The 25,802-nt window shown below is 40.5% G+C and overlaps 1 protein-coding gene across 1 annotated transcript in view; it reads right to left on the bottom strand.

Moving 5' to 3' along the window:
* Positions 1-7,621: 7,621 nt before the first annotated feature.
* CSMD1 (CUB and Sushi multiple domains 1) overlaps positions 7,622-25,802 on the bottom strand; it is a 5,088,256-nt gene continuing 5,070,075 nt past the window's right edge. Inside the window, exons 69-70 of the mRNA XM_069235813.1 lie at positions 19,762-19,894; positions 7,622-12,488 (exon numbers count right to left, since the gene is read on the bottom strand). Of these exons, the coding sequence (XP_069091914.1) occupies positions 12,329-12,488; positions 19,762-19,894 (293 nt within the window). The 3' untranslated portion in view covers positions 7,622-12,328. The remainder of the gene's footprint in view (positions 12,489-19,761; positions 19,895-25,802) is intronic.

The following is a 25,802-nucleotide window of genomic DNA, read 5'->3' as shown; positions in this document are numbered from 1 at the left end:
AGGGCTACATTTCAAAAAAAGAAAACTGCTTTATTTAAAAGCAGTCACAGACATGGTGGTCCGCTGTCTCCAGCAGGCCACCATCCCTGTGAGGGCAGCCATTCCCAAGGGGGTCTCAAATTGATTGTTAGATATTCATGGGTTAGGGCATTTGCGCCCCCCTTGCGAATCGCAAACAGTGAACAGTGTCATTGTTACTGTTCAACATAAGGTTTTGCGACTTGCAAATAGCGAGCCGCAAAACAATTAGCTTGTACATGTAGCCCTTGTTTTTTTTTTACCAGCTTCTCCTTTCAAGGGCCCAGGGACCGGATAGGGCACCACTTGGCAGGGCAGGAGTCTCAGCAGAGAGGCCAGGTGCTGGCAGAGGAAGTCTTTGATGGCCCTGAGATTTCTGAACAGGGGGCAAGCTCAGTCCAAGCCCTTGGAGATACCTCTCAAGCAGGAATATACCACAAAGTCCAGTCTTTGTCCCCTTTCTCAGGCAGAAGTAGCAACTGCAGTATAGCCCAACAATACAGAGGCAGAGGCAACACTTCTCCTTGAGTTCGTCAGCTCTTATTCGGGCAGAGGTTCCTTTTGAAGCCTTGAGGTGATCTAAAGTCTAGGGTTTTGGGTCAAATAATTATACCCCTTTCTGCCTTTGAAGTTGCCCAACTTCAAAGAAGAGTCTCTGTTGTTTGCAGGATCCTGCATTGCCTAGGGCTGGCCCCAGACGCACACCAGGCAGTTGGAGACTGCTTTGTATAAGGGCAGCACAGCCCTTTTAGGTGTAAATGACCACTTTTCCCTCCAGCCTATCTCAGATAGCCCATCAGGATATGCAGGTTACACCCCAGCACTCTTTGTGTCACTGTCTAGAGGAAATGCACAAACAGCCCAACTCTCAGTCTGACCCAGAAAAAGAATCCACAAACAAGCAGAGACTCAGAATGGTTTAAGCAAGAAAATCCCCACTTTCTAAAAGTGGCATTTTCAAACTAACAATCTAAATGCCACTTTCACTTAAATATATATTTTTACATTGTGTGTTCAGAAACCACAAACTCCATTTCTATCTGCTCTCAAAGGTAAACTGCACTTTAAGGGTATCTAAAGGCAGGCCACGTGTTAACCTATGAGAGGGATGGGCCTTGCAACAGTAAAAACCAAATTTGGTAGTATTTCACGGTTAGGACATGTAAAAACACAAGGGTACATGCTCTACCTTTAACATACACTACACCCTGCACATGGGCTTACCTACGGCCTAATGCAGGGGTGCCTACATGTATAAAAAAGGAAGGGTTAGGCTTGGCAAGTGAGTGCACTTGCGAAGTTGCATTGGATATTTAGAAACTGCACACACAGATACTGCAGTGGCAGGTCTGAGCCTTGTTTACAGGGCAACCCATGTGGGTGGCACGACCAGTGCAAATGGCCCTCTAGTAGTATTTGATTTACAGGCCCTGGGCACCTCTAGTGCACTTTACTAGTAAATCAAATATTCCAATCTGGGCTAAACCACTCCCCAGTACAATTTGCACAGAACACATATGCACTTTAGCACTGGTTAGCAGTGGTAAAGTGCCCAGAGTCCTAAAGCCAACAAAAACTGGTCAGAAGAAATAGGAGGAACGAGGAAAACGGTTTGGGATGACCCTGCATAAAGGGCCAGGTCCAACAGTGCACATACAAGTAAGCCATGTCAGGCTCAATATATACACAAAAACAGCAATGTGCAAGTGTGCACATGCTGAGAGACGCCACTTCATAACTTATGCAGAGAGGGAGTGCATGCACTTTTGAACCATACTTACAGTGGGATAGTGCCTTGGGCCCTAAGGCCACTCACACAGGAACAGCAACGCCTCGTAGAAAAAGCCAAAAACTTGGGGAACATCCATCCCCGCATGTCAAGTTTAACACTAGTGATAAATGAAACGTGATGAAAATCACTAGTGGAATGGACAGGAAATAGTTATACCGGAGTGAATCACCAAGACTCAGCCCATAATTGTCTGGATTTTCTTACCCCCAGAGTTACCAGTATCCATAGGATCTGTAACTCCGGGGGGGGGGGGGGGGGGGTAATCTGGCATTTTTTCTGTGTCGCTAGTAACTAGGGATATACTCACCACATTCAGTAACAAGGAAACAAAATTAGTCCAACAAATATATCTGAGAGACAACAGAGTTTGAGAGACCACAGGGAGAATGTTTTAATGACATATTGTAATACTTACATTCAAAACCTTGTAGAACAATCTATCTAGGTAGAGTAATAAGGGTGTGTACATAAGCTTCCTTTTGAAACGTAAATTAAGACACAGCCTTAATCAATTTAATGTGACTATTACTGTTACCATTTATGTTCTCCTATATCTACTGCACATCATGCAAACAGAAAGGAAAGCAAGTTAAACTGCAAACACCAGTGATTGAGATAGATCCAATCATTCATTTCATCACTTTTTTTTATTTTTCTAAGTGAGACTCACTTGGTGTGAGGGGTACACCCTGAGGTGGGTTCCGTCTTAACTCAAGCGGCACCTAGTTGATTAGGCCCAACCAGGCTCTAACCAGTATGGGGTTGTATGTTTTCTTTTCCAAAAGAAAAATGGCATGTCAGTTCAGTCTGGGCAGTTCTGATTGGAGCTAGCCCAAGTGTGCAGTTCTTACAGCAGAAGTATTTCTAGAGATTCATAGCAGGAAATCACACTGAACTGGAAAGAGGCCTGAGTAATTACCAGTGACTCTGACTATTTAATCATACCACCCTTCACTTTTTTGATTCATAATAAACCATTCACTTGCTTTAATAAACTCAACTTTACGTCTAATTCACTTCCCAACCACCGTTTTTACAGCCAAAATGCCACTCGTACTTAACATTCATCAATAATCAGTGAGACAAAGGACAGAACACCTAACCAGACAAAATGCAGTTTGTCTGATTCGTTCTTAAATTAACATGAAAAATAAAAAAAACACTTTTATTCAAATGGTACTTCTCTAAGAGACATAGAAGAAAGACTACATAAGATTCTTTTCAGCCAATACATATATATGATTGAATATTTTGGAATGTTGCTTGATGTTCTAGACAGCCCAGGTTGATATTCAATATGAGGCTTTCGTTTTTTAAATAAACCCCACACCAACACCAGTGCCAAAGCAGCTTCAGAAATAGCTATGATACACCAAACACAAGGAATAAACTTCCTGTATTTCTGAGGCATAACTCAGATTTCTTGAACTAAAACTGTGTACAATCACTAAGATACCAAACTAAGAAAAAGAGCTGTTTCTTTATAAGTACACTTTAAAGTATATTCTTGTGGAAAACCTACGTCATTGATAACAGAATCCCCTTTATCATTTTCCTGGATATCACATTGTTGCTATTCTCCGGTATAGTTTCGGAATATTCAGCAAAATCAAATTCTAGCGATTTTGGAGCATTTCATGTTCCCCAAATAAGTCAACCCATGCAGCTACATAATCTTCTTCCAATGTACAACCCCTTTTTTATTTGCTAATAGCAACATGGCGGCCATTTCAGTGCTACAGGAGGAAGTTGGCTGCCGAACCTCAGAAGGAGCTTGTGAGGTAGGAACACTTTCAACCAGGAAAGGGGAAGCTCGTAAGTGATATTCTACCAACATGCCCTGTGTGAGTCTGGAAGGTCATTTTACAAAGTGTGAATGAATAGTGTAGAACAGTGCCTGCTATCACAGCTCAGTTTGGAAGGTTATTTTTCAAGTATAAAATATTATTTAAGGTAAACAATAGTGTCGAACATAAACGCTTTGCTGCCCTTGTGTGCATGCTTAATGTGTAAATTGACAAAGAAAGACCAACAACCCTTTTATGGATCTTTCAAGTTTGATTTCAGGTTAAGACAATTCCACGTGGTCCTCTCTAAGATTTGCCTTGGGCCATCTAGTTCACTTACAACATTAACATAGTATTATAAGCAATTAAATAATATTTCACCTATGAAAGTCTTACACCATCAAACATTTGCCATTCTCCCATGCAACAGTTTTCTCCCACAAACAGGCCATGACCACTCCTACTAAGACGGACCCATAGAGACCAAACGTCACATCTCCTATACTGCATGAATACAATGTGCCAGGGCGAAAGTAGTCAGCAAAATCAGTCTGTGAAAAATAAATTCAACACTTTATGAAGCACCTACGAGAATGTGGTGAGGTCGACTTTCATGGGAGGGTCATCCCATCCAGCCCTGAAAGCAAGTCTAGCTAGCAGTTCATGAGGAAAATCCCATAATGGCTAGTATGATCCTGTGAAGGAGCGAAAGTCGTGTCAGGTAAGTCTACTCCTTGACTCATGATTGAGAGTCAGGGCTTTTTTTGAAAGTGTTCTATGAAAATCAGTAAAAGTGTTGAATGATTTTACTTGTAGTAAATGATATGGCCTGTCCCTATTTTAAATAAACATCCAGCACCTATGAGAGACCACATTTGGGCATAAATCATCACTATAATGGTAATTCCTGTCAGGGGGCGTGGCTTGGCGGCCAGAGATGGTGGACTGAATCTCTTCAGGGTCCTGGTCAGAGGCCTGACAATCTGCATCTTTCTGGCTGATGCTACATTCATTCACCTCTCCTGTTCAGTGCTGCAGACTGGGGAGGCACAATTATACCAGCATGGCTGAACTTAGTGGCCCGGGGGGATATCAGTGGCGAGGATTGCTGGCCAAGCACTCGCTAGCCCATGGACCAGAGATGAGGCATTGAGCATGGGTGGCCAGAGCCTCCTGCTGTTAGGCCTAAGGCGAGGGACGTGGTGGCCTGAGAGGCCCACAGACACCTGAATGTGAAGTGAATGTAGCAGGGGCTGACACGTAGATTGCAGGAGGGGACCTGGCCTCTCTCTTCTCTGCTCCTGGGACAACTGGGAGGGACCCAACCGAGGTAAGGGCACCAGGAGGTGCTGCAGGCATACAGGCCACGCTGTGGAATGTGGCTCTATCAATAAGGGACCAGCCTGAGTCCCCTCAGAGGCCACACACAGAGAGGGGAAGTGACAAGAGTACAACACTCAAGGCACAATACAAGGATGGCTGTTTGCACTGGCTGGCATAGTGGTTTCCCAACTCCGACCTGGCGGACAACAGCATTCTCTCCTGGTTTGGCTCCCACTTAGGGCACTCAGGGCAAGCAGTGGTAAAGCAGCACAACAGCAACATTTACTGGTGCTGACCCAGGGTAGCCTAAGGACTCCCAGTAGTTGTGACAGCAGGCAGAGGCTAACTGAGGGAAGATACCCTCCAATGCGACAATTGCTTTGGATGCTGCCTCCTACCCATCTGTGGCCTTGGCTGTGTCCCCTGGGCAGGGCCCTGAAGAGCCGAGATGCCTGGACCTGAACCCCTCCTTGGGGTGCCCACGGTGACTGCAACTTAGGTGGCTGGTGGGGGGGGTCATGGTGCTCACCCACAAATCCCACCTCTTTACCAGTCCATCAGTAAGGAAACTGGAAACCTAACCTTAAATGCCCAACACCTACGTGCCCTCCACTGGACCTCATAACACTGCTGTTACCATTTTCCTTTACTCTAAACCACTACTCACCACACTAATGGCAATAGAGGTGGAGGTCTTGCTATCAGGCACTTGCAAACCTGACTCCCTTCTAAGCACTTTTGCCACCCCTACTAACCTGTGAGCTTCTGGAACTCAATGCTTTGGGTCGTCAGCTGCACCATCCTATTCCCCTTGCACTGGAGATGGCGCAAACATGGCAACAGGCACTGACCCTCCAAGTGGGGAGCAATCAAACCCATCTACATACTGGAGACAAACTAGACATAGTGCTGGCTGCGAGATCTCATGTTTCTATGGGAACAAGATTAGCTCCCTGGGACTGGAATTCAACATCTTACACAACCATAGCAAACTGGTGCATAAAGTGGCAGCCACTGCGTGCAAACAAGCTGAATTCTAAACTACAACAAAGACCACCAACAAGATTCTACAAACACTTCAAGAGAGAGTTAACCAGTTGGAAGCCCAGGCTGATGCCATGGAGGGCCGCTCACAGAGAAGCACTCTGCACATTGGCAGCCTCCCTAAGGCTGTGGAGGGAAGGGATGCAGTGTCAGATATGGAAGACTAGCTGCTGATTCGTCACCCCCTTGAACCACTTGTTGCCCTTTTTCTCCATCAAGAGGGTACACAGGGTGCCTTCTTACTGACCTCCACCTGGCTCCCTTCCGGACCCTGTAGTCCTCACATTTCTACATTTCAGAGACGTCATTCTCCGAGCAGTCAGAGCAGCAAGCCCATTAATGGTGGATAACACAGTGTGATGTTATTTCAAGACTGCACACTGACAGTGCAGTGCCAAAGGGACCCATTCTAGCAAGTTAAGTGAAAACTGCAAGAACTCCACCTCCAGTGCTCTTTATGCTTCCCAGCCAGCTTGTAGGTGATCCTTGATGGGAAATACTTTTTGTTTCTCATCCGGAGGTAGCATGGGACTGGGTGGAGAAACATTCTGGCAGTAGAGCGACCTCCCCACTGACAAACTCAGACTGGGCGATTGTGCCTCACAAACACTGACAAGCGCACATTCGCTGTGGGGCTACTCACTGGTGAAATTCTCAACACACACCTGACCTGGAAGAAATTATTCACACGAGGAAGTGAGCTCCGGTGGCTGCAGCTTCTACCCATGTGGATGATAGAGATAGACTCTGATTCCACTCCTCACTGCTCCTCCCGACAGTGGCTTGTCAAGATCCTGCTCTTCCCTGTGGAGCTCAATTATGCCACCAGCAGTGATGCCACTGACGGCAGGTGACATCCTCTAATCACACGGTATGCTCCATTTTTCCATCCTCTCTTGTTTCTCCCTCATGTCACTTCTTCCCTTTCTGCCCCTTTCTTCCTTCTCCTGTTGACATTGGGTAAACTGCACCCACTCTGATCCTCTTTGCGGGCCAACCTGACTGCCCTGATTTCTCACTCCACACTCTGTCACACTTGTCTGCCTGTGTCTGCACTCTTCATGCCTTGTGCAGAGGATCAGTGGGCCCCACTCTCTCCCCTCTGTTTCTTAATTTACACAAGATCCATGCAGTGTTTAGAGAGGGAGACACTGTGCATGCCAACCCACTCACCAACATTACTGTCTCTAGTGGACTAAACCGCCACACTATAGCCCACCTGAAAAATTCCCACCAGCATATAGGGCCCTGTCCAGGACACTCCTCTTACTTAGCTAGCTAAGCATTCCCCACACTTCACTGTTTACCCGAGGTATAGTTCCTAAAGGTCCTGAAGTTGTAGGCTTTCAGGTACATCTTTCAATTACACCAATTTTAACTTTCATTTCTTCATTTTAGTAAGTTCTCACTACGTATAATTCTCAATTAATATTATAAATACAATCATAGATACCTTAGTTAGGTATCATATGATAATTGAACATTACATAGATGGTCAGTGTGGTGCCGCTTTAATATCTCATTTTCTTTCCCTTTTAAACCATTGTAATAGAAATTCCCAAAATAAGTAAAAAGTCATGATAAGGAAAATGTACTCAGAAGCTGAAAATCTAAAATTAAATATTTATTTAGAACTTTGATTTCAAGATAGGTGGCATTGCACAGGCTATATTACAATATTTTATAATATATATATATATATATATATATACTTCTTTTGCCAAAAAGATAGTGTTGTATTTTAACGGCCACAGAAATATTATTACATGTGAATTAAGAAAAGAAACTAAAAATCAGCTATAGATGGTACATTTTACATTATTGGGGGAGTTACATGTTTTATGGTAAAAACTTACAATTTACCTACATTAATCAGAAAAGTACAGCATAGTCAATAATTTTACAAATTCTCCATAAAAATATATCTCTGTACAAAAAGTTATTTTGCACCTATCTATGTCAGCAGCATGTAGTGAGATGACTCGATGGATAAAAGGGAATGGAGATCGTAATGAAAGGAAAAGGAAAGCGTTCTATTTTTTCTTCTTTTGATTTTGTTAACAAAATATTTTACACAAGAAAAAAAACTTATTGCAGCCAGCCTGGAGAAAGGCAAGGTGTGTATAACAAGCTTTCTTTGAAACTTTGAAGTACGTAACCTGCTTTTTCCTTTCAGATACTTTATCTGTGGCCCACCTCCATGGCCGAAGTCTAGTGACGTCTTAATAAGGTGCAACTAGAAGTAAACACCCTGGCTGCTACTGCATACTTAAGTGATCACTGGTCTTAAAGGAGACCGAAATAATTATAACAAGAATGAAGCATAAATTAAATGCTAACTTATTTGTACTTTGAAAAACATACTAAAAAATGTACTCATCTTGAACAGGCACTGATTTGATAACATCGATGAAACAGACTTCCAATGTTTTACAATACCCCATTAATTAAATTAAGACATTATTGTTGTTTTTGGTTTTAACATTTTAAATGTTTTCACTTCGTGACAGATTGCAGTACTCTCTCATTTAAATGTCCGATTACATCAGGTCACTCCCAAGAATTATTAATCAGCAAGGTAAAATTTAAACGATATTAGCTGCAAACGCCAGTTTATGCCTCTTTGTCAGCATTAAGAACACGTGCTCGCTTTTTTGTCTGCCCTTGTCGTTGGTGTTTTGTTTGTGATTACTGCCAGAAAAGTTACTCTTCCAGCGCTCCTGTGTAGGGACCGCTTTTGCCCGAGCCACCAAAATGAAAAGCATTGGGTGTCTATCATCATTCTTCATATACATTAATCACCTGACAATATACTCTGCAGGGGCAGGAAATGTTGCTGATTGTCTTTAATATTCCGTTTTGAATGTAAGATAAAAACGACGTTATTTGTCTGATAGCAAGACAAAAATACTTTTCCAATCGAACGTTTTTTAATCGATAAAATCTACTAATTTCCAATCTGTATGGATTTATTAGAGAAGCTGAATAAATGCCAAATTAAACACCTTGGGGCCAAAAGTGTAATGTGGGGTTGTGAAATATTTTTATAATAGAAGTATTTTAGTAGATTGATATGTTAACAAATATATTTACATGCGTTTCATGTGTTGCAGCCTGCAGGCTTTAAGTGTTCCGAAAAACAAATCTTTTTAAATTGTCAAACAGGAGGATATTATAACAACAAGTGAAATAATCTCTGTAGAATAAGGCTCTCCCACTTTCACAAAACCAAGATGGTTTGAACAGCTTCTCCCATGCCAATAATTCTATACTTTTCTGCATAGTTTCATAGGGCACAATCGGTAATCGAACCATTTTGAAGTCTAAGGGGCATGTTTACTAAAAGTTCAGGCAGGGCAGCAAGCAATGTTGCTGCGCTGCTTATGCGAAAGGGAGAAGGCAGAAATGCTCCATCCATTTGAAAAATATATGGAGCATTTCTTCTCTCTCCTTGCACTGGCCTGGCGCACTTCAGGCAGCCTAGCACAAAGGTCAAGGAGAATTGTTTTTGTACAGGAAAGAATACCTTCCTGCACAAAAACAGCCTCTTGAGACATTTTCCTCTTTCTAATAATAATAATTAGAACAGAAAGAGGAAATAACTATGGGAAAAAAAGACTTTTCTTCTTGTCGCGCCATCCTCTGGGAGGGGTAATAATATGACGCAATCCTAGGTGTACAAACCTTAGTAAATCGGGGATTGCATGAAATCCATAGGTGGCTGCCTGGGAACACCCATGTTTCACCCATGGAACTCATTCCGGAATGAAATGCAATGCAGTGCAAGCTGCTGCAGTGCATTCCTTTTACCTTATAAAGCCAGGCAAGGTGGCGCAAATAGTCCCTTGCATGGTTTTGTAAATATCTATTAGAATTTTGCATCATGGGTACGGAACAAAATTGGTGCAACCATGATGCAGAATGTTAGTAAATATGGTCCTAAGTATTTAACAATATACAGAACTGTGCTTTGCGTATGCTAAACTGCTGAACAGCACATGCCATTACTTCCCTTCCATTAAGTGCTACCATGAAGAGCTGGGTCACATAGCCTATGTCACACACTCAGATATTGTCAGCCCTTTTTCCTTTTTCCGACAGCTTTTAGGTGCATTTTAACGCAAGGCTCTATTTTTTAAAATGCTTACTCTAAATTTGTATGAATATCGCATGTATATTTTAAAAGTAATTTATTCGCCTCCACATTTTCAGATGGTCTCATATTATACAATGATCATTGCTCTATTTTGTGGTGTTCTTTTCAGTTGTGGTACAACTTTGATATCATTTTAGTGGTATTGTGGCGTGAATGAAGTTCGGCCACCAAACCATTTTTTCCCTTTTTATATTAAGGAGGCACCCTTTAGACAGTTTGAATACAATTATCTAATGACCTTAATCTTATCTTAAACATTTTACAACGAAGAGCCCTAACTTGCTTATGTATTTTAAAAGAAACTATTATTTCAGACGTCTGTTCTTATTTTGTTGCATTCTGTTCTTGATTTTCTGCTTGTCAGTGTTGCCTAGTGATTTTGTGTAATACATGAAACGTTGCCTTTAATGGCCGACGTGCAGAACTGCCTTTAAGACTTGAGCCTATTTTTGTACAAATAGAATTTAAATATAGTACTTTGCTGTTTCGCGTTTCTCGGTTTCCTGCAGAGCTACATATCCGCAGAAGCATGGCCTCTCGTTTTGGTTTCATAAAACACTTATGGATGTGACTGCACACTTTAGCTGCACTACTACCACGACAGTCCATTTGAAAGAGTGAGAAGCTTCCCTCCCTGTTGTCAAACTTTATAAATCGGACAAGCTAAACAAGGGTTTGATTACACACAAAAAATACAGCTAACAAATTCTTGATATGCATCTGCTTAAACGAAGCAACATTTGCATTCTGTTTGCAAACCCATTTTGTTCATTATGTTCAAAGCAGCATATTAACGCTAATAACACATAATTAGAACAGAAAGAATAAAGGAAGACTGTTGTGAGCTGAGGCTCATAAGCTTTGATAGCTATGCAAAATAAATTACTATTTGCCATTAAGTACACCGTACAGCATTACTATAGGTGCTCACCCCTTGCTTTTACAAAGCAGGATGAGGACAATAAAGACCAAGGGCCAGAACACGAAAATTGCTCCAGTGGCAAGCAACTTTGCACTGGGAGTAGGCCATTTTCCACCGGTGATATGCCATTTAGTTGCATGACTGGCAAGTTTGCACCTTTCATTAATTAATATTTGCTCTAACTAACTAGTAACAAATGCAATTTTAGACTACTCGCAAATGTCATGTCAAAATTGCTCGAGTACAGTCAAGAATACCTATAATTAGTACAGAATTGCTAAGCAACAGTGTTATCTGGACTGGATAGTGTTCCCTCCTAAGGAAATAATCCTTGAAATGTGAGTGAAAATTAACAGTTTGTTCTGATAGTTGTCCATTGATCATCGAGGGTACTGATACACATTTCGACATCAGTGCGGCATAAACAAGTGAAAATAAGACAAACATTTGCAAATTGTTTCTTTAGTATCGCCGCTCTGTGCCAAAGGTAAAAGGCCATATCATAGAATCAAAAATAAAGGATCATAAAATGCTTCAAATAAGAATGCCAATAGCTTATGTACAATGTTTAGAGTGTATAAACCCTGTATGTTTTTGTTTGTTTTACCAGTATCTTAGTCATGTATATCACACTAGTGCAAACGAGTTGTGCAGTAATATTTTGAAATTACATTTTAGTGGGAAACTTGCAAATCACCCACATTCTTAAATACAGAACTCAGGATCTTCTGTTGGTCTCCAAAATTGTCACACAATCTCTGTGATGGTAGAATAAAGCGTCTTGATAGATGTGCAACCTTAAAAAAGTGTTTATTTTCCCTTAAAAAAAGAAAACCTTTACTTCTTCCGAATGTTTATTTTCCTAGGGATAAAAAAACGTATATGGTGGAGCTATCATTTTTCTGAGTACACCAAGGACTTGTCCAAGTGCCTGGAAGATTGCATTGAAAGGCATCCAGCCACCTAAAAGTACGAATGTCTGAGGCATTAAATATGACATATTTGTATGACTTGGCAGTATCCTTCGATGTGCCTTGATTTCACGCAAATGCAGCCAGGCATTTCAATTATCGGTATGTCAAGCGTATTTCTTCTTATCTTCCTCAGAAGTCTGTTGACACCTGAAGCCCAAACGTTTAGCTGCATGTTCTTGTATGCTGATAAAAGATGGTAGAACACAGCAGCAAAGCAAAGGACGAGAAGTTGGTAACTGGCACCAAAGGACTTACTGCGAGTCTGTCAGAGGTACAGTATGGCTATGATTCAGTCATATGAAACACATAGGGCTATACCACCGTGCAGACTGTGTTTAATGTTGTGTCAAATCTTACAGCCTTTGCCTCTGTAGGTTTTAAGTTTGTGTCGTACATGGGATTTTCAAATGAAGCTTGCCCGTTGCTATTTTCATGCCCAGCATAGCCATTGTATTGTACTTTTGGTCTTGTTCTGTGAAAAAAAGAGACACTGATTATCACAGTCTGCACACAACGGAGAAAGCAGCAATTTTAAAATCAAATACTAATGGACAATATTACAATTTTATGAGAACATCGTGCTGTGAAGGAACATCAGAACTATCATTTTATTCAGCAGCTGTATATAGCTTTGCTGCACCATATTGCATTAGTGCACTTTACAAAAACATTAATTTGAATAATACAAAAAAAAAACATGCAACATAGATTAGTAACAGACTCCTACAGAGCTGAAAGAGATCCATAGGACGTTGAGACTCGGGGAGCTCTGCATTGTTACGATAGTGATGTATGTGTATGTGCAATGGAAAACCAGAGTACAGTTGTTCTAGACAAAAGAAGCATCCGAGGCTGCAACACAGAAAACAGAACAGTGCCTCTGGACAGTAAAGCCCCAAAATCCTCATGAGCAGTGAGAAAATATAAATATTTTTTACTGGTGTCCCCAGAGGGATAGACGCATATGCAACATGTTGAAACTGTCAGTCAACAGAATCTTGGTACTTTCCTGTGTAAGCAGTGAGACTCAACACACACCCTAAGCAGGGAAAACTTTGGGTGCTCCAAGGTCTCCTAGGTGGGATAGGAGATGGGCTCTGGACTGATCTCCTTTTGAATTTTCTCTCTTATTTTGAGGGTCCAATGCACATTGGTACAAGGACAACATAGGCGAAAGAACCATGGTGACACATTTGGAACCCAGCAACATCTCGTTGTCCTGGGTTCCCTCTACACTAGATTTCTCACAGTTTGCCTCTCTAAAATATTAGCCTTATGACTTTGCATGGCAGCTGAGCAATAAGTGGGTGTTCGACTTAGCCCGCTCTGCAGAGTCACCCTCAAAACATTTGCCTTCACCCCTCCTATTTCCTGAATTAGGTTTTGTTGGTTTTAGGACAACTCTGTGCACCTTACCACTGCTAAACAGTGCAAAAATGCTTGTACTCGCTCCCCTGAACATGGTAAAATTGGCTTACACCCAGATTGACACATTCAATTGGCATATACATGCCGAGTAATGTGGTACGATTTGTACCTAGGGCCTGTAAATGTAATGCTACTAGTGGGCCTGCAGCACCTTCTGTGCTACCCACTTTAGTAGCTTATTAAAACATCAGGCCTGCCATTACAGTTTGCATGGAGTTTGAACCGCCACTTTGACCTGTCAAATTAAACCCTTTGCCATGCCTAAAACTCATTTTGTATTGCATATACATCTCCCAGATAGGCCCTAAACAGTTCATAGGACAGGGTGGATTGTATTTCAAAATTTGTACAAGTACTTTTCAGTTTTATATGTCCTAGTAGTGAAAAAGTCACAAATCCGTTTTTCACTACTGTGAGGCCTTCTTCTCTGATTTAATAACATTGGGGTTACCTTATTACATTTAATAAATGATAAATTGTGTTGAAAAACATTCATTGTTTTGTGTCTAAAGTATGGTAATTTAAAATCCTCCTTAATGTTAAAGTCAGATTTTAAGTGACAATTATGAAAACAGCACTTTTAGAAAGTTGGCATTTTCTTGTCCTAATCAATGGTCTCTGCAGCCTGTATCCAGGAATTGGCCTTTGTGTATTACCCCCAGATGGTAACAAAAAGAGGGTCTTGGTGTTGGCAGAATGGAAGAGGGGGCACTTTCCGCAGCCCTGCTTACATTTCACAGTAGCTGCCTCAGCACTCACACAAAAGACTTCATACTTGCCTTTTGTGACCCCCGACCCAGTGGAACCTAGACAGGGAGGCAGAGCATTTCAAAACTATATTTTTCTTTGGGGGGTGGGGCTCCAGACATTTCTTCCAATTCAAAGCTGGCACCAAGTACAACAAAGGGACGCTCAAACCCACCATCCAGTACACTTCTGAACCTATGGAGACTACAGAAGAATTACTTCCCCGCTGCCAGTGGACTGCCCTGCTGCCTGATGACTGCCCTGTTCCCTGAGAAGGATTACTAGACCTGCTCCTTACATACCAGGCAGAATGGATCCAAGGGTCAGATGGCTCTGAGCTACAGGGGCTCAACAAACTTTAGAATCCTTCCTGCGATCCACCACAGCAGAATCTTCCTAGACCTGCAAATGGACCTGCTTGAGCCCAGCTGGCCTCCGGTAAAGTTATTCCCTGATCCCAAAGAAGTGCCTCCCTAGAGTCCTGGACCATTGATGGGCATCATAGTGCACTCCTCTAAAGAAAAGGGAAAAATAAAAAAGTAGAAATCCTGAAGTTCTGGGCTGTCTGCGATCGCATACACCAAGTGGGTGTAGACGAGTTCTGAGATTCTAGACCCACAGCACCTCAATGAATAAAACTTGGACTGCTCTGCTTTACTGCTCTTACAGACAAGTGCTAAAAGTGGTACTTAGTTACTGGCTGATGGTACACAGTAGGTGGAACCTTGGAAACCAGAAGTGAAAGATCCCTATTGTCACAGCTGGGGTGTACTCAGGGGCTAAACTTCTCACAACATACATGACCTTCAACATGTTGCTGGGTTTCATCTCTTCCACCCATTAATTGGCTGGATGGGATGGATGAACTATTCATGTTCATTGTATCACCTTTGTAGTGTGGTGAACATGAAACTTTTGTCCACCATTTGGCAAGGGAAAATTCTTCAGATAAAAGTAATGTTGGGACATGAGGGAACAAAAATCTTCCCTTGCATTTAGATTTCTTTTTTCCCCCCAATCGATGTCAGACACACCGACCACAGATGTTAAACTAATAAAAGTGAAATAAATAAATACATTAAACAAAAAAAAAAAAAATATATATATATATATATATATATATAAACAAGGCTTTAACACTGAAACACATCGATCCTGTTTTATTTCTCATGCATCACAATGAAAAATCATACTATGCTGAAGCAGAGTTGTGGGCTCTGGGTAGCACATGCTTTTGGACGATCAAAAAACACTGTATTTCCTCCCAACCAGAAGGAACTGACAAGTATAAAGGAATATAACCTTTGTAAATTGGCCATTGGCCCAAAAAAATACAGATGAAAACATCACCTATTTCTATTTTTTTCTCAGTGATTTTTCATTTGAACAATTAGTGTTTTTTGGGAAAGCTATGGGTGATCTATAAAAATGACCTCTTACAAAATTCAGACTGCTGTCTACTTTCTGTAAATGTGAAGTATTCCAAGTTCACACATGGATTTCACACCTGTTTCCACCAAAAACTAGAAGAAGGCCAAACCTAGAACAAATAGGAATATTTCACTACCAGTTTTAAAAAATGGAAAAATTGTTGTAAAAACAGCCTGTCTATTCCTGAAAGCTGCAAGGAAACCTTTGTTGAGTTCATTCTTAGCAAAAAATACTTTCTCATAGTACTTCTTTTTAGTTTTTTTAAATCACTATATTTGGGCTATTTTCTAGGTTCCCTCAGAGGAGCCATTAAGACATTACATGGGTTAAAGAGGAAGCAAACCTGGTCTGAGTACCTGTTGAGGAATAAAGTAATGAAAATGCAAGCACCAAGTGCCACAACTATCGAAAAGGAGCTCAGCCACAAGAGATGTCATAGGAGGGATTGGGAGTCGAGACACCTCAGAAACTACGCCTTTGTATATTTACAAAAGTTGTTTTCTATGTGCACTTATGCAATGAAGTGTGTATTGTTCACACAAGCTTTAAAGTGGGTATTATTAACACACATTTTCTACAGCCCCTTTATTGTTGATATGATGTTGTCAGAAATGATACCTCTTTGTTGGAAAATGGGTTATTGGTAGGGCAGGTAGGTACCTACACCTAGCAACAAGCCACAAACCTCCACATAAGTACAGTTAGGTCTCAATAAATTAATCCCAGCTCTACCCTTGGTAGCTTGGCATCGAGCGTCAAGGCTTAACTTAGGAGACAAAGTGTAAAGCATTCAGATATCACAAAACAGTAATTAAATAAAACACAGGAAACAGTTTAAAAATCCAAAACCAATTTATAAAAATAGCTTATATTTTTATCTTTAAAATGACACAAAAACGATTAAAATCAGTTCAGGGGAACCGGAGATATGAATTTTTAAAGTATTATTATTTTCTAGCGCTTAGAAACAAAAAGCGCCAATCGGGTCATCTGGTTGCACCAGGACCGGGGCAAAGTCAAACTTTCAGGCCGACCGCGATGGAGCCCTGCTCGGCTACAGGTCGCGGGAGGCCTCGGTTAAAAAGTTACCTTCTGACTTAGTCTTTATTTTGAAGTTTTTCTTCACCGGGACGAACCTGCCAGTTGGATCCGACCTCCTGGAGCCCTTGTCCGGATACGCGAAGTCGGTTTCCTCGGTGGTGATTTTTACCTTCGGACTTAGTCGTTTTTTCGAGATGAAAATCCTTCGACCGGGGTAAACCTGGATCTTGATCCGACGTCCGTGGAGCCCTTCTCGGATACGATGGCTGGAAGGTCCCGGTCAACTTTTTACGTTCAGACTTAGTCTCTTTTTTGGATGTTTTTCTTTACCGGGACGAACCACGAAGTCAGGCCGGGTCGCGGTTGAGGCAAGCCGGCTAGAATTTCCGCGTCGGGTCGGTCACTTTATGGAGCTTTTTTCCAAAAATTCTCCAATCTTTTCCAAACTTCTGGGGCTTCACCCAGATGTTCTTTTAAGGTTCTTTTGGGGTCCACAGCTCACCCCAAGGGTCCAGAAGTTCTGTGATGGTCCTTGGGAAGTGCGGACTTCAACTCCCAGAATACACCTGGCACAAACTCCTTTTTGGCCACTGGACAGTGGTCAGCTGATCACTTTTTCAGGAGTTGGTGCAGGGGACTCTGGTTAGCAATTTTTCACCTGTAGCAAACAGGGAGTCCCTCCTTGAACCAGTGGAAGCCAGGCAAAGTCCTTCTTGTGGTGAAGCCCAAGTGTGCAGCTGGTGCAGTCTTTCTGAGTGCAGGGTCCAGGTGCAGGCCAGGGGTCCAGCAGGGCAGTCCTTCTTCTTCTTGTAGTTCCTTCTTCTTGAAATTTGGTGGGGATCTCAGGCGTGGGTGCAGGTCTGCCAGTTTTATCCTTGCTCCTGGGCGAAAAGCAGGGGGGCCCTGGTCCTCCAATCAGGGACAGGGTCGTCCCCCTGTGATGACCACTTCCTGGGAAGTGTGGCAAAAATCCATCCCAGAAGGCAACAGTCTCTAAAAATCCAAAATGGATGAATCTGATTTTTGGAGGAGAGATCTGGCTGAGCCCACCCACTGGTGTGGCTAAAAATCATAAACACACCCCTCTCCTGCCCTCTCCTAATCTAATCAAGGGGGCACCTAGCTGTCTGGGGTTGCAGGATGTGGGGGTGTTGCTGGGTGCTCCAGATGTCCTTCTCTGCCTTTGAAGACCAGTTTGGCAGCCCTCCCCCTTCCTGCCTCACCATCTGCTGAGGGGAGATTCTCTCCCCCAAGCACATTCCTTTGTGTGAAGTCAGGCCACTTCACACCTCATTAAAGTAGCCTGGCAGAAGCTGCTGCAGGCTGGCCAATCAGAGCACAGCAGCAAAAACAATGCAGAGCTGAAATTGGCAACTTTTTAGGTAAAGTCTAAACTTTTTACCTGCACTAGTTATATTAAATCCAACAACTGGAAGTGGTGGGATTTATAATAACAATCAATTTGATACCAAATTCTTGGTATGTAACATTTAAGGAGACTTTAAAATTTAAAATAAAGTCTGCCCATTCTAGCCTATGAAGGCCATTTACTTCAATGAGGGAAAAACGAATTTGGCTGTTTTTACCTCACCAGGGCTTATAAATCTATTTTTATAAAGTCCCTGCTTATAGTTACATGGCACCCAGCCCTAGGGGCACATAGGGCACACCTTAGGGGTGACTTATATGTAAAAATAAGGTAGTTTAAGACTTTGGAAGTACCTTTAATTCCAAAGTCGAATTTGCATATAACTTTAATTTAAAAGCAGCCAGCAAGGCAGGCTTGCTTTTAAAATGACACTGGGCACCTCAGCAATGCACCTAGGTGTGCACCACCTATGCTGTGGTCCCTAAACCTACATGCCCTACCATATACTAGGGACTTATAGGTAGGTTTACTTAGCCAATTATAATTAGCCTAATTTGCATATCCATTTTACACAGAGCACAGGCCCTGGGACTGGTTAGCAGTACCCAGGGCACCATCAGAGTCAGGAAAACACCAGCATAAAGTGGAAAATGGGGGCAAAAAGTTATGGGGCCTCTGCAATCAGCCCCAGTTTCTCACACTCTTGTAATGTCAGTAATTACACTTCAAAAATCAAGAACAACATTGGTGCTGCAGTGACGATGTTTATAACTTTTGTTGTGTGATTGTTTAACAACAAAGCACATAATAATATGGATGACTGGCCACAGAAAAACAATTCTTACATTTGTGTAATACAGAAAACAGCAAGTATCTTACTTATTGTCATTTCAATTTAAAACAGTTCTCAATATCTGTGACATAGACCAACATCCACAAATAGATTATTATAATGAGCATATTCAGTAAAAATTATATAAGTGCAATATGGAACACTTATGGGAAAGGTTGTTAATAACATATTGTTTGTCCTTAATTTACTGACATAAATAGCCAACACGCATTGCCACTGGTCAACTTTGCCTTTTCAGGTTTTCACATCTCCCTTTTCCTGAGGTGTTTATTGTTAAATGTAAAACTATGAGGTTATACTAACAAATCACTCTGCTTGAAAGTAATGCAATAATGCACATGCAAAGTATGCAAAAATGGTAGCTCCTTTTGGTCTATTGCTTGCACGAAAGGCTGTATGTCAGAATATTGTGTACTGCAGTAAAATCAGAAACAGTATTGTTTACAAAAGTATCAGTCCATTTTGTCATTCCATTTAGATTTTCTATTACAAAATGTAACATTTATGTCATCTGACAATGATATTCTTGTATCACAATATATGTAAAGCTCCACTAGTTAAGAACACATAACAATCATGGAAGGCAGTGTATTCCTTCAAAGACAAAGTGAAATAACCAAAATGGTTCTATATTTAGTTATATGGGAAAATGATTATCTGGCCTAAGATTGTAATTTAATTCAGCCAAACAAACCTTCAACTTGTGGATACTAATTTATATATGAATCTACTCTTCCATGCTTGTCATAATTCAACAACTGATGACCTTATAAGCTAATAAGAAATATAAGAATTGCAAACTGAAAAGGAAAATGATCTAGCTAATTCATACATTATAAAGTTAGTTCAACATAATCAGCATGAGTATAACAATACCTGTGTTTGTATAGGTAAAACCCAAACCCTGATAGTATAAGGGCAAAGAAAGGTACGAGGATTGCAGCTGCAACGGAACTGCTGTTTGTTCCATAGTACGTATTTGATGTGTCTGTGTCTGTACTGGAAGAACCTGAAAATGAAGTAAGCCTTTTATTAAAACACTTCTAAATAATGGTCAGTTTATTCAATGCCAAAACTAATTCATGTAACCACCAACAAACACATCATTTTACCACAAAGAACTCTCAGCAGTGTTCTGTCCCTGTGGGCACAATGTCATCAATTGTTAATGTATGGATATTTTTTCATTATATTTTTATTACAGAAAACTAAGAAAGGTTTCATTACCATATAACTTTTAAACCACAAAGTCATGTCCACTTGCATGGCACAGGCGTCACTCACAAAATATGCCTCACAAGGCAGCATTAATAATAGTGCATTATGCTCAACCTGGCTGTTCGCTGGAGTAAAATAAAAACAACTTGCCTCTATATCTTTTTCAACCAGACAATGCTTACAATATGTTGATGGTCTAAAAATATATCTTTGCCAGATCCAGCTGTTTACTGATGTCTATTCTTGTGGCAAAATAGACATTTCAGGTGAGTTTTCTTAAATTACTGTATAAGCCCATAACTTCATAAAACAACACAGTTTTGTGTCTTTGAAAATATCTCTTGCTTTAAGTGCATAGTCCTTTTGTAGCTAGCTTAATCATTAAATATTAAGGAAGAGTTAAGGCAACTTTGTCCATTGATCACATTGTTAGTAGTCTGGAAAAACAATATCATAAAATGAGAAGTATAGAGCTTTACACAATAGACCTTCGAAGATGATAATACATAAGCCTTGATTGGAGTCAAATACAATAGAGACTTACTATTAAAAGTATAAATAATATAGAAACTGTAATGGAGTGTAAAATATTTTGGGGCTCACCTGCTAAAATAATACAACTAGAGGAACCTTGAAAACAAATGCTACAATTAATTGCTTTATAGGCCTAGATATACATATCCAAACAGCTGCATCAGAAGGTCTTAAAGATGTGTTCATCATCCCTGAATCAGTATATAATTTGCAGTGCAGTTTGAAAAATCGTCAGTAGTATTGAGCATGGGATACCTGAGTGAAATTAAAAAATACAGAGGAATTTTGGATATTTCTTTTTTTATAAATAATACAGTACATACAATTCCTGCAGATAGTGGCCACTGTAGGCTCTGACTCTATTAAAAAAAAGGAATATTCTGAGAGTGTACTCTGGTCTCCACCAGATTTAAAGTGGTGCTTATTGTTCAGGAATGTAAGTTCACTCCTCTTTTATTAGAAAAGGGTATCCCAGCTATATGTTGTTTATGGGCACCAATGAAATTATCCACAGTTTGTCCAAAAGACGTGTGCCCACTGAAGATATTCAGTGACATATCTGCCTTTCTAAATGATCCCAAATTAAATACAATTATTTACCCTTGCCATAAGTACTTATATTAGGAACCCGACTTTGGTGTGATCGTTTTGAAACCATGCTGTTCATCCCCAAAAACTGCAATTCAAGACTTTGATCACACGGATGCCAAAACAGCCGCAGAAAATGGTTGATTTGTTAATTATTATTGGAAATTGCCCTTTCTGCACTATCACTCTCAGAGATTTTGCCTTCCTCTGCCTCATTCTCTGACCTTGTTTTTGTTGGCTTTAGGACACTGTGCACTTTACCATTGCTAACCTGTACTAATCTGCTTGTGCTCTCTCCTTAAAATGTGGTAACATTGGCTTATCCACAATTGGCATATTTAATTTACTTGTAAGTCTATAGTAGAGTGCACTATAGGTGCCCGAGGCATGTGAATTAAATGATACTAGTGGGCCTGCAACACTGATTGTGTCACCCACAACAGTAGCACTGCAAACATGTCTCAGACCTGCCACTGGTTAACCTGTATGTGCAGTTTTAAAGTGACATTTGACCTGGCAAGTGCATCCACTTGCCACACCCAACCTTTACTTTTGTTTTTTACATGTAAGTCACCCCTAAGATAGGGACTAGTTAATAGGCAAGGTACAGTGTATTTAAAAAAGTTAACATGTAATTATAAGTTTAACATATCCAGCTAGTGAAACAGTCTCAAAAGTATTTTTCACTATAGCAAGGCCTATCTCCTCTCCCATAAAACAACATTGGGATTACCTTAAAACATCTAAGTGTAATTTCCAATTGGAAAAATATGGACTTTTTGAGTATGATGTCTCTGGAATCACAATTTAAAATCACAACTTATGCTGAAGTTGGATAACAAATTGTAAGTCTGAAAATATGACTTTTAGAAAGTCAGCATTTTCTCACTTTAACAATTCTGTGCTTCTGCCTGTCTCTAAATACATGTCTGGGGTGGATGACAGCTGGGCTTTGTGCATTGCTCTAGGCAGTCACACACAAAGGGAGCTGTGGTGTGACATTTGCATCCTGATGACCTATCACCAGGGTGATCGGCTATTAACTAGCTTGATGGGGGGTGGAGCTTTGCACTGCCTCAATTACTCCTGAAAAGGGCTGTGTCTCTCCAAATACATAGGGCTGCATAACCCCCTATAGAGAGTCTTGACCCAAGGAAGGAATGGCAGGAACCTTGTGATGTTCAAAGTCCTCTTTGAAATCTCCCCCACTTTATAACCACATTTGGGTATAAGTACTGGACCCTAAACCCCACCAAACAAGAACACTCTGCCAGGAAGGACTGATATGCTGTAGGAGAGACTGTTACTTTGCTACTCACTTTTGCTTTGTTGGCCTGCTGCTTCTTGTCTGCAGTAAGAAGGACTGGGCACGTTCTCTACCTCCTTGAACCCAAGATTCTCCAAGGGCTTGTTGGCTTGCCCCCTGTTCTCCTGCAGTCTCAGAGACATCAAAGTCTGCATACAACTCTCTTGGTGTTTCTGGACTCGCTGTCTGTGAGTCCTACCCTTGCCTGATGTGCCCCCCTTTAGCCCTGGGCCTCAGAAGAGGATTTTGCAGTTGATTTCTGCTGCAAAAACCAACACATCGTGCCCTTGACATTGACGCTTTGCTCCTTCAAAGGTACTGTTTCAGCAGACCCTGTGTGGGTTCTCTAGCTGGCCTACCCTCTATTGCAGTTAGCCTGAACTTTGGATTTGCATCAGTCCCTCGCGACCTCAAGTAACCTTTTGACTGCTAGTGACTTCTAAGCACTGTTTTTTACATCTAAACTTGACTTATACTTATTGGATTTTTGTTGTTTTAATCTTGTTTTACTCAGACAAATATTCTCTCTGTTTTTGATTCTTTTATTGTGTTACTGTAATGAAGTGTTGCACAAATGCTTCACACATTGCCTCTTAAGTTAAGCCTAACTGCTCTGTCCCAAGTTACCAGAAGGTGAGTACAGGTTATTTTAACATGTGTATCTGACCTACCCTCACTAGGATTGTAGTCTGTACTTGGACAGGGTGCATACCTCTGCCACCTAGATTCCCAATTTCTAACACATATATTATGTTGTCTCTCAAAATAAATCATTACATGTTAGTCACACATATCTAATTAATTGTAGCTATGCTCATATTATAGTAAAATATTTGATACTGTAGTACATTAAATGAGTGGTTAAGCAGAATCTACCTAAATTATGAATGCATGGTAATCAGAAAAAAAGATTTACAAAATGTGATATAATAGTAGTTTAGAATATTGTGGTATGTTAATTGATTTTTTTTTTGCTTTGTAATGAAGAAAAACATCACTCTTGCACATTCTTTAAAAATGTGCAGGTGCCTGCTCCCTTTTATCTGTCAACAAGAAAATGTAGAAACACCTCTTTATATATAAGGAGACGAGGTCATGCACAATTATCATTGGGAAAGTAAAAGCATTTTTTTCTGCTCATATGATAAGAATAAATAGATACAATAGATACAATTTAAATAAGTATAAATATATAGTTAGATAGGTAGATGTATTTCATAAATGGTGGCATTCATTCCATATTGGTGGTAACTTGTGTGGCAGATTGCAGGCCCAGAGGTACAGATTCACCCCAGTTACCGATCATTATCATTTTCTGGGCCTGGAATAGGAAATAACATATGTGACTCATAAATATTGGTCTAAAGTCCCTACGTAATTCCCTATGTAAGCCCAGAAGGTTTTCTATTCAAATTTCCTCTCTTTAGAGGAGGAGATATTTACCAAACCTGGTAATACTTCACAATAGGGTAATGATTTTACTAAACGTGGTAAATAATGCCCCGAATCTCCAGTTCCACACAACTTATAATCAGGACTCTAGTCCTGGTATTGACGTACCCTAATGTTGAATTCAAGGATGGTTAATAAATGGTAGTTTATTCTTATGTGTGGGAAACTGCTGCAGTGAGATAAATTACATTGTCAATTGAAGTGTTTGTTAGAAAATCAGGTTGTTGGTGGACTGGGTTGTGAGACCTGGTCAAGCAACAGACACAGTCCACTAAATCATTAATTTAACTTGTGCTTAAAGCTGGGCAGCTTCCCACAAAAAGCAGTCAGGCTTGGCTTACAGGCAATGCATAAAGTACTTATGTAACAAACAAACAGAAATAAAGTAAAAACAAAACACAAGAAAAAAACACACAATAATTTAGAAAAATAAATTACATTTTAATAAATTATTTGACACCAAAACACCACAAATACAATGAGTAGGGCTGAAGTTATACATTTTTAAATTTTTTAGTGACAACTAAAAGGCCTTCAGCCAACCATGGTATTGGCACCACTTGGGGGTTGTGTTCTAATATGATTTATTGGCAAGATATGGATGCCTATAGATGGAAAATATGTGATGGGAAGTCATAACTCTTTGATTTTTGTGAGTTCCCACTCCACTGCTAAGATACTGTGAAGTAAATGGATTTTTTTCATAATTTTTAATATTGTGAATTTTACTTATTACAAATAACAATTACTGTAACTTTGATTATATAAATTGATAATAATGATAATAGCCATTACGATCATATTAAGTATACCAAGTAATAGTTATACATTTTTAAATTGATTTCTTTTTCCAGAGCAGGTGGTGAATGACCGTGCAGCATCACAAAGAAGACTGGAACAAGCACATCCTGTCCCTCTGATCCCCAGTGCATAATTAATTTATGGTCAAATGTCCACCATGGAGTTACACTGACAAGACTGCAGGACTACTCTTCATGGAAAACTTTGTTAGAGGCAGCTAAAGTAAGGAATCACATTCCACTGTTAGACATTGCAAGAAATGTGGAAAGCAACACATTTCCCAAAGTATTTTACCAGTGTAGGAATCTGTTTACTGTGAAGAGAGATTTACAGACTAGAGAAAAGCTGAAGCAAGTGTCAGTGATGAAGCTGGAACGAGTGAGTACACGAGTAAATGCTTAAACAGAAGAACATCATTAAAGTCAAACATGTATGCTGAAGAATGTATATTTTGTGGAAAGATACAATGCTACAAAGGAACATCAAGACCACAGATCTTAGAGTTGACAAAATGCTTTAGGAGTATGCATGGGACAGAATGGCTGAAGAAGCCCATTATCATACATCATGTCATAGGAACTACACAAGGGTTAAAGCAAAGGAGGAAGATCGTGCATCTCGCATTCAAACCAATGATCACTACAAAAATATGAGAGATTAAGCATATGATGAACTATTTCAATATATTAGAACTGTGTTTATTCTTAACAAAGAGGTAATACGTTTGACGACTCTCACTGAAAGGCTTGAAACACTCATGACACGCATGGAATACAGGGAATAGACAAATCAACCAAGAAGCATATTAGAAGCATATTAAAGAACATTGGACTCCGAGTTTGGTGATAGCCTCTATATATTTCCAGACAACCACAATAAATTATTGGCCCAACCTGCTAGTGTCATGCTACAAGACGTTGTAAGAGACAAACAGAGTTTGAAAAGAGAATTATCAGTTTTAAAAGTGAAGCCAACAGACATGAACAAGGTCATTAACCAAACATCATCACACATTACA

Source organism: Pleurodeles waltl, chromosome 5, assembly GCF_031143425.1.
Source record: "Pleurodeles waltl isolate 20211129_DDA chromosome 5, aPleWal1.hap1.20221129, whole genome shotgun sequence".
Lineage (NCBI taxonomy): Eukaryota > Metazoa > Chordata > Amphibia > Caudata > Salamandridae > Pleurodeles > Pleurodeles waltl.
The sequence above is the reverse complement of the archived record's forward strand: the minus strand, read 5'-3'. Positions and strand labels throughout refer to the sequence as shown.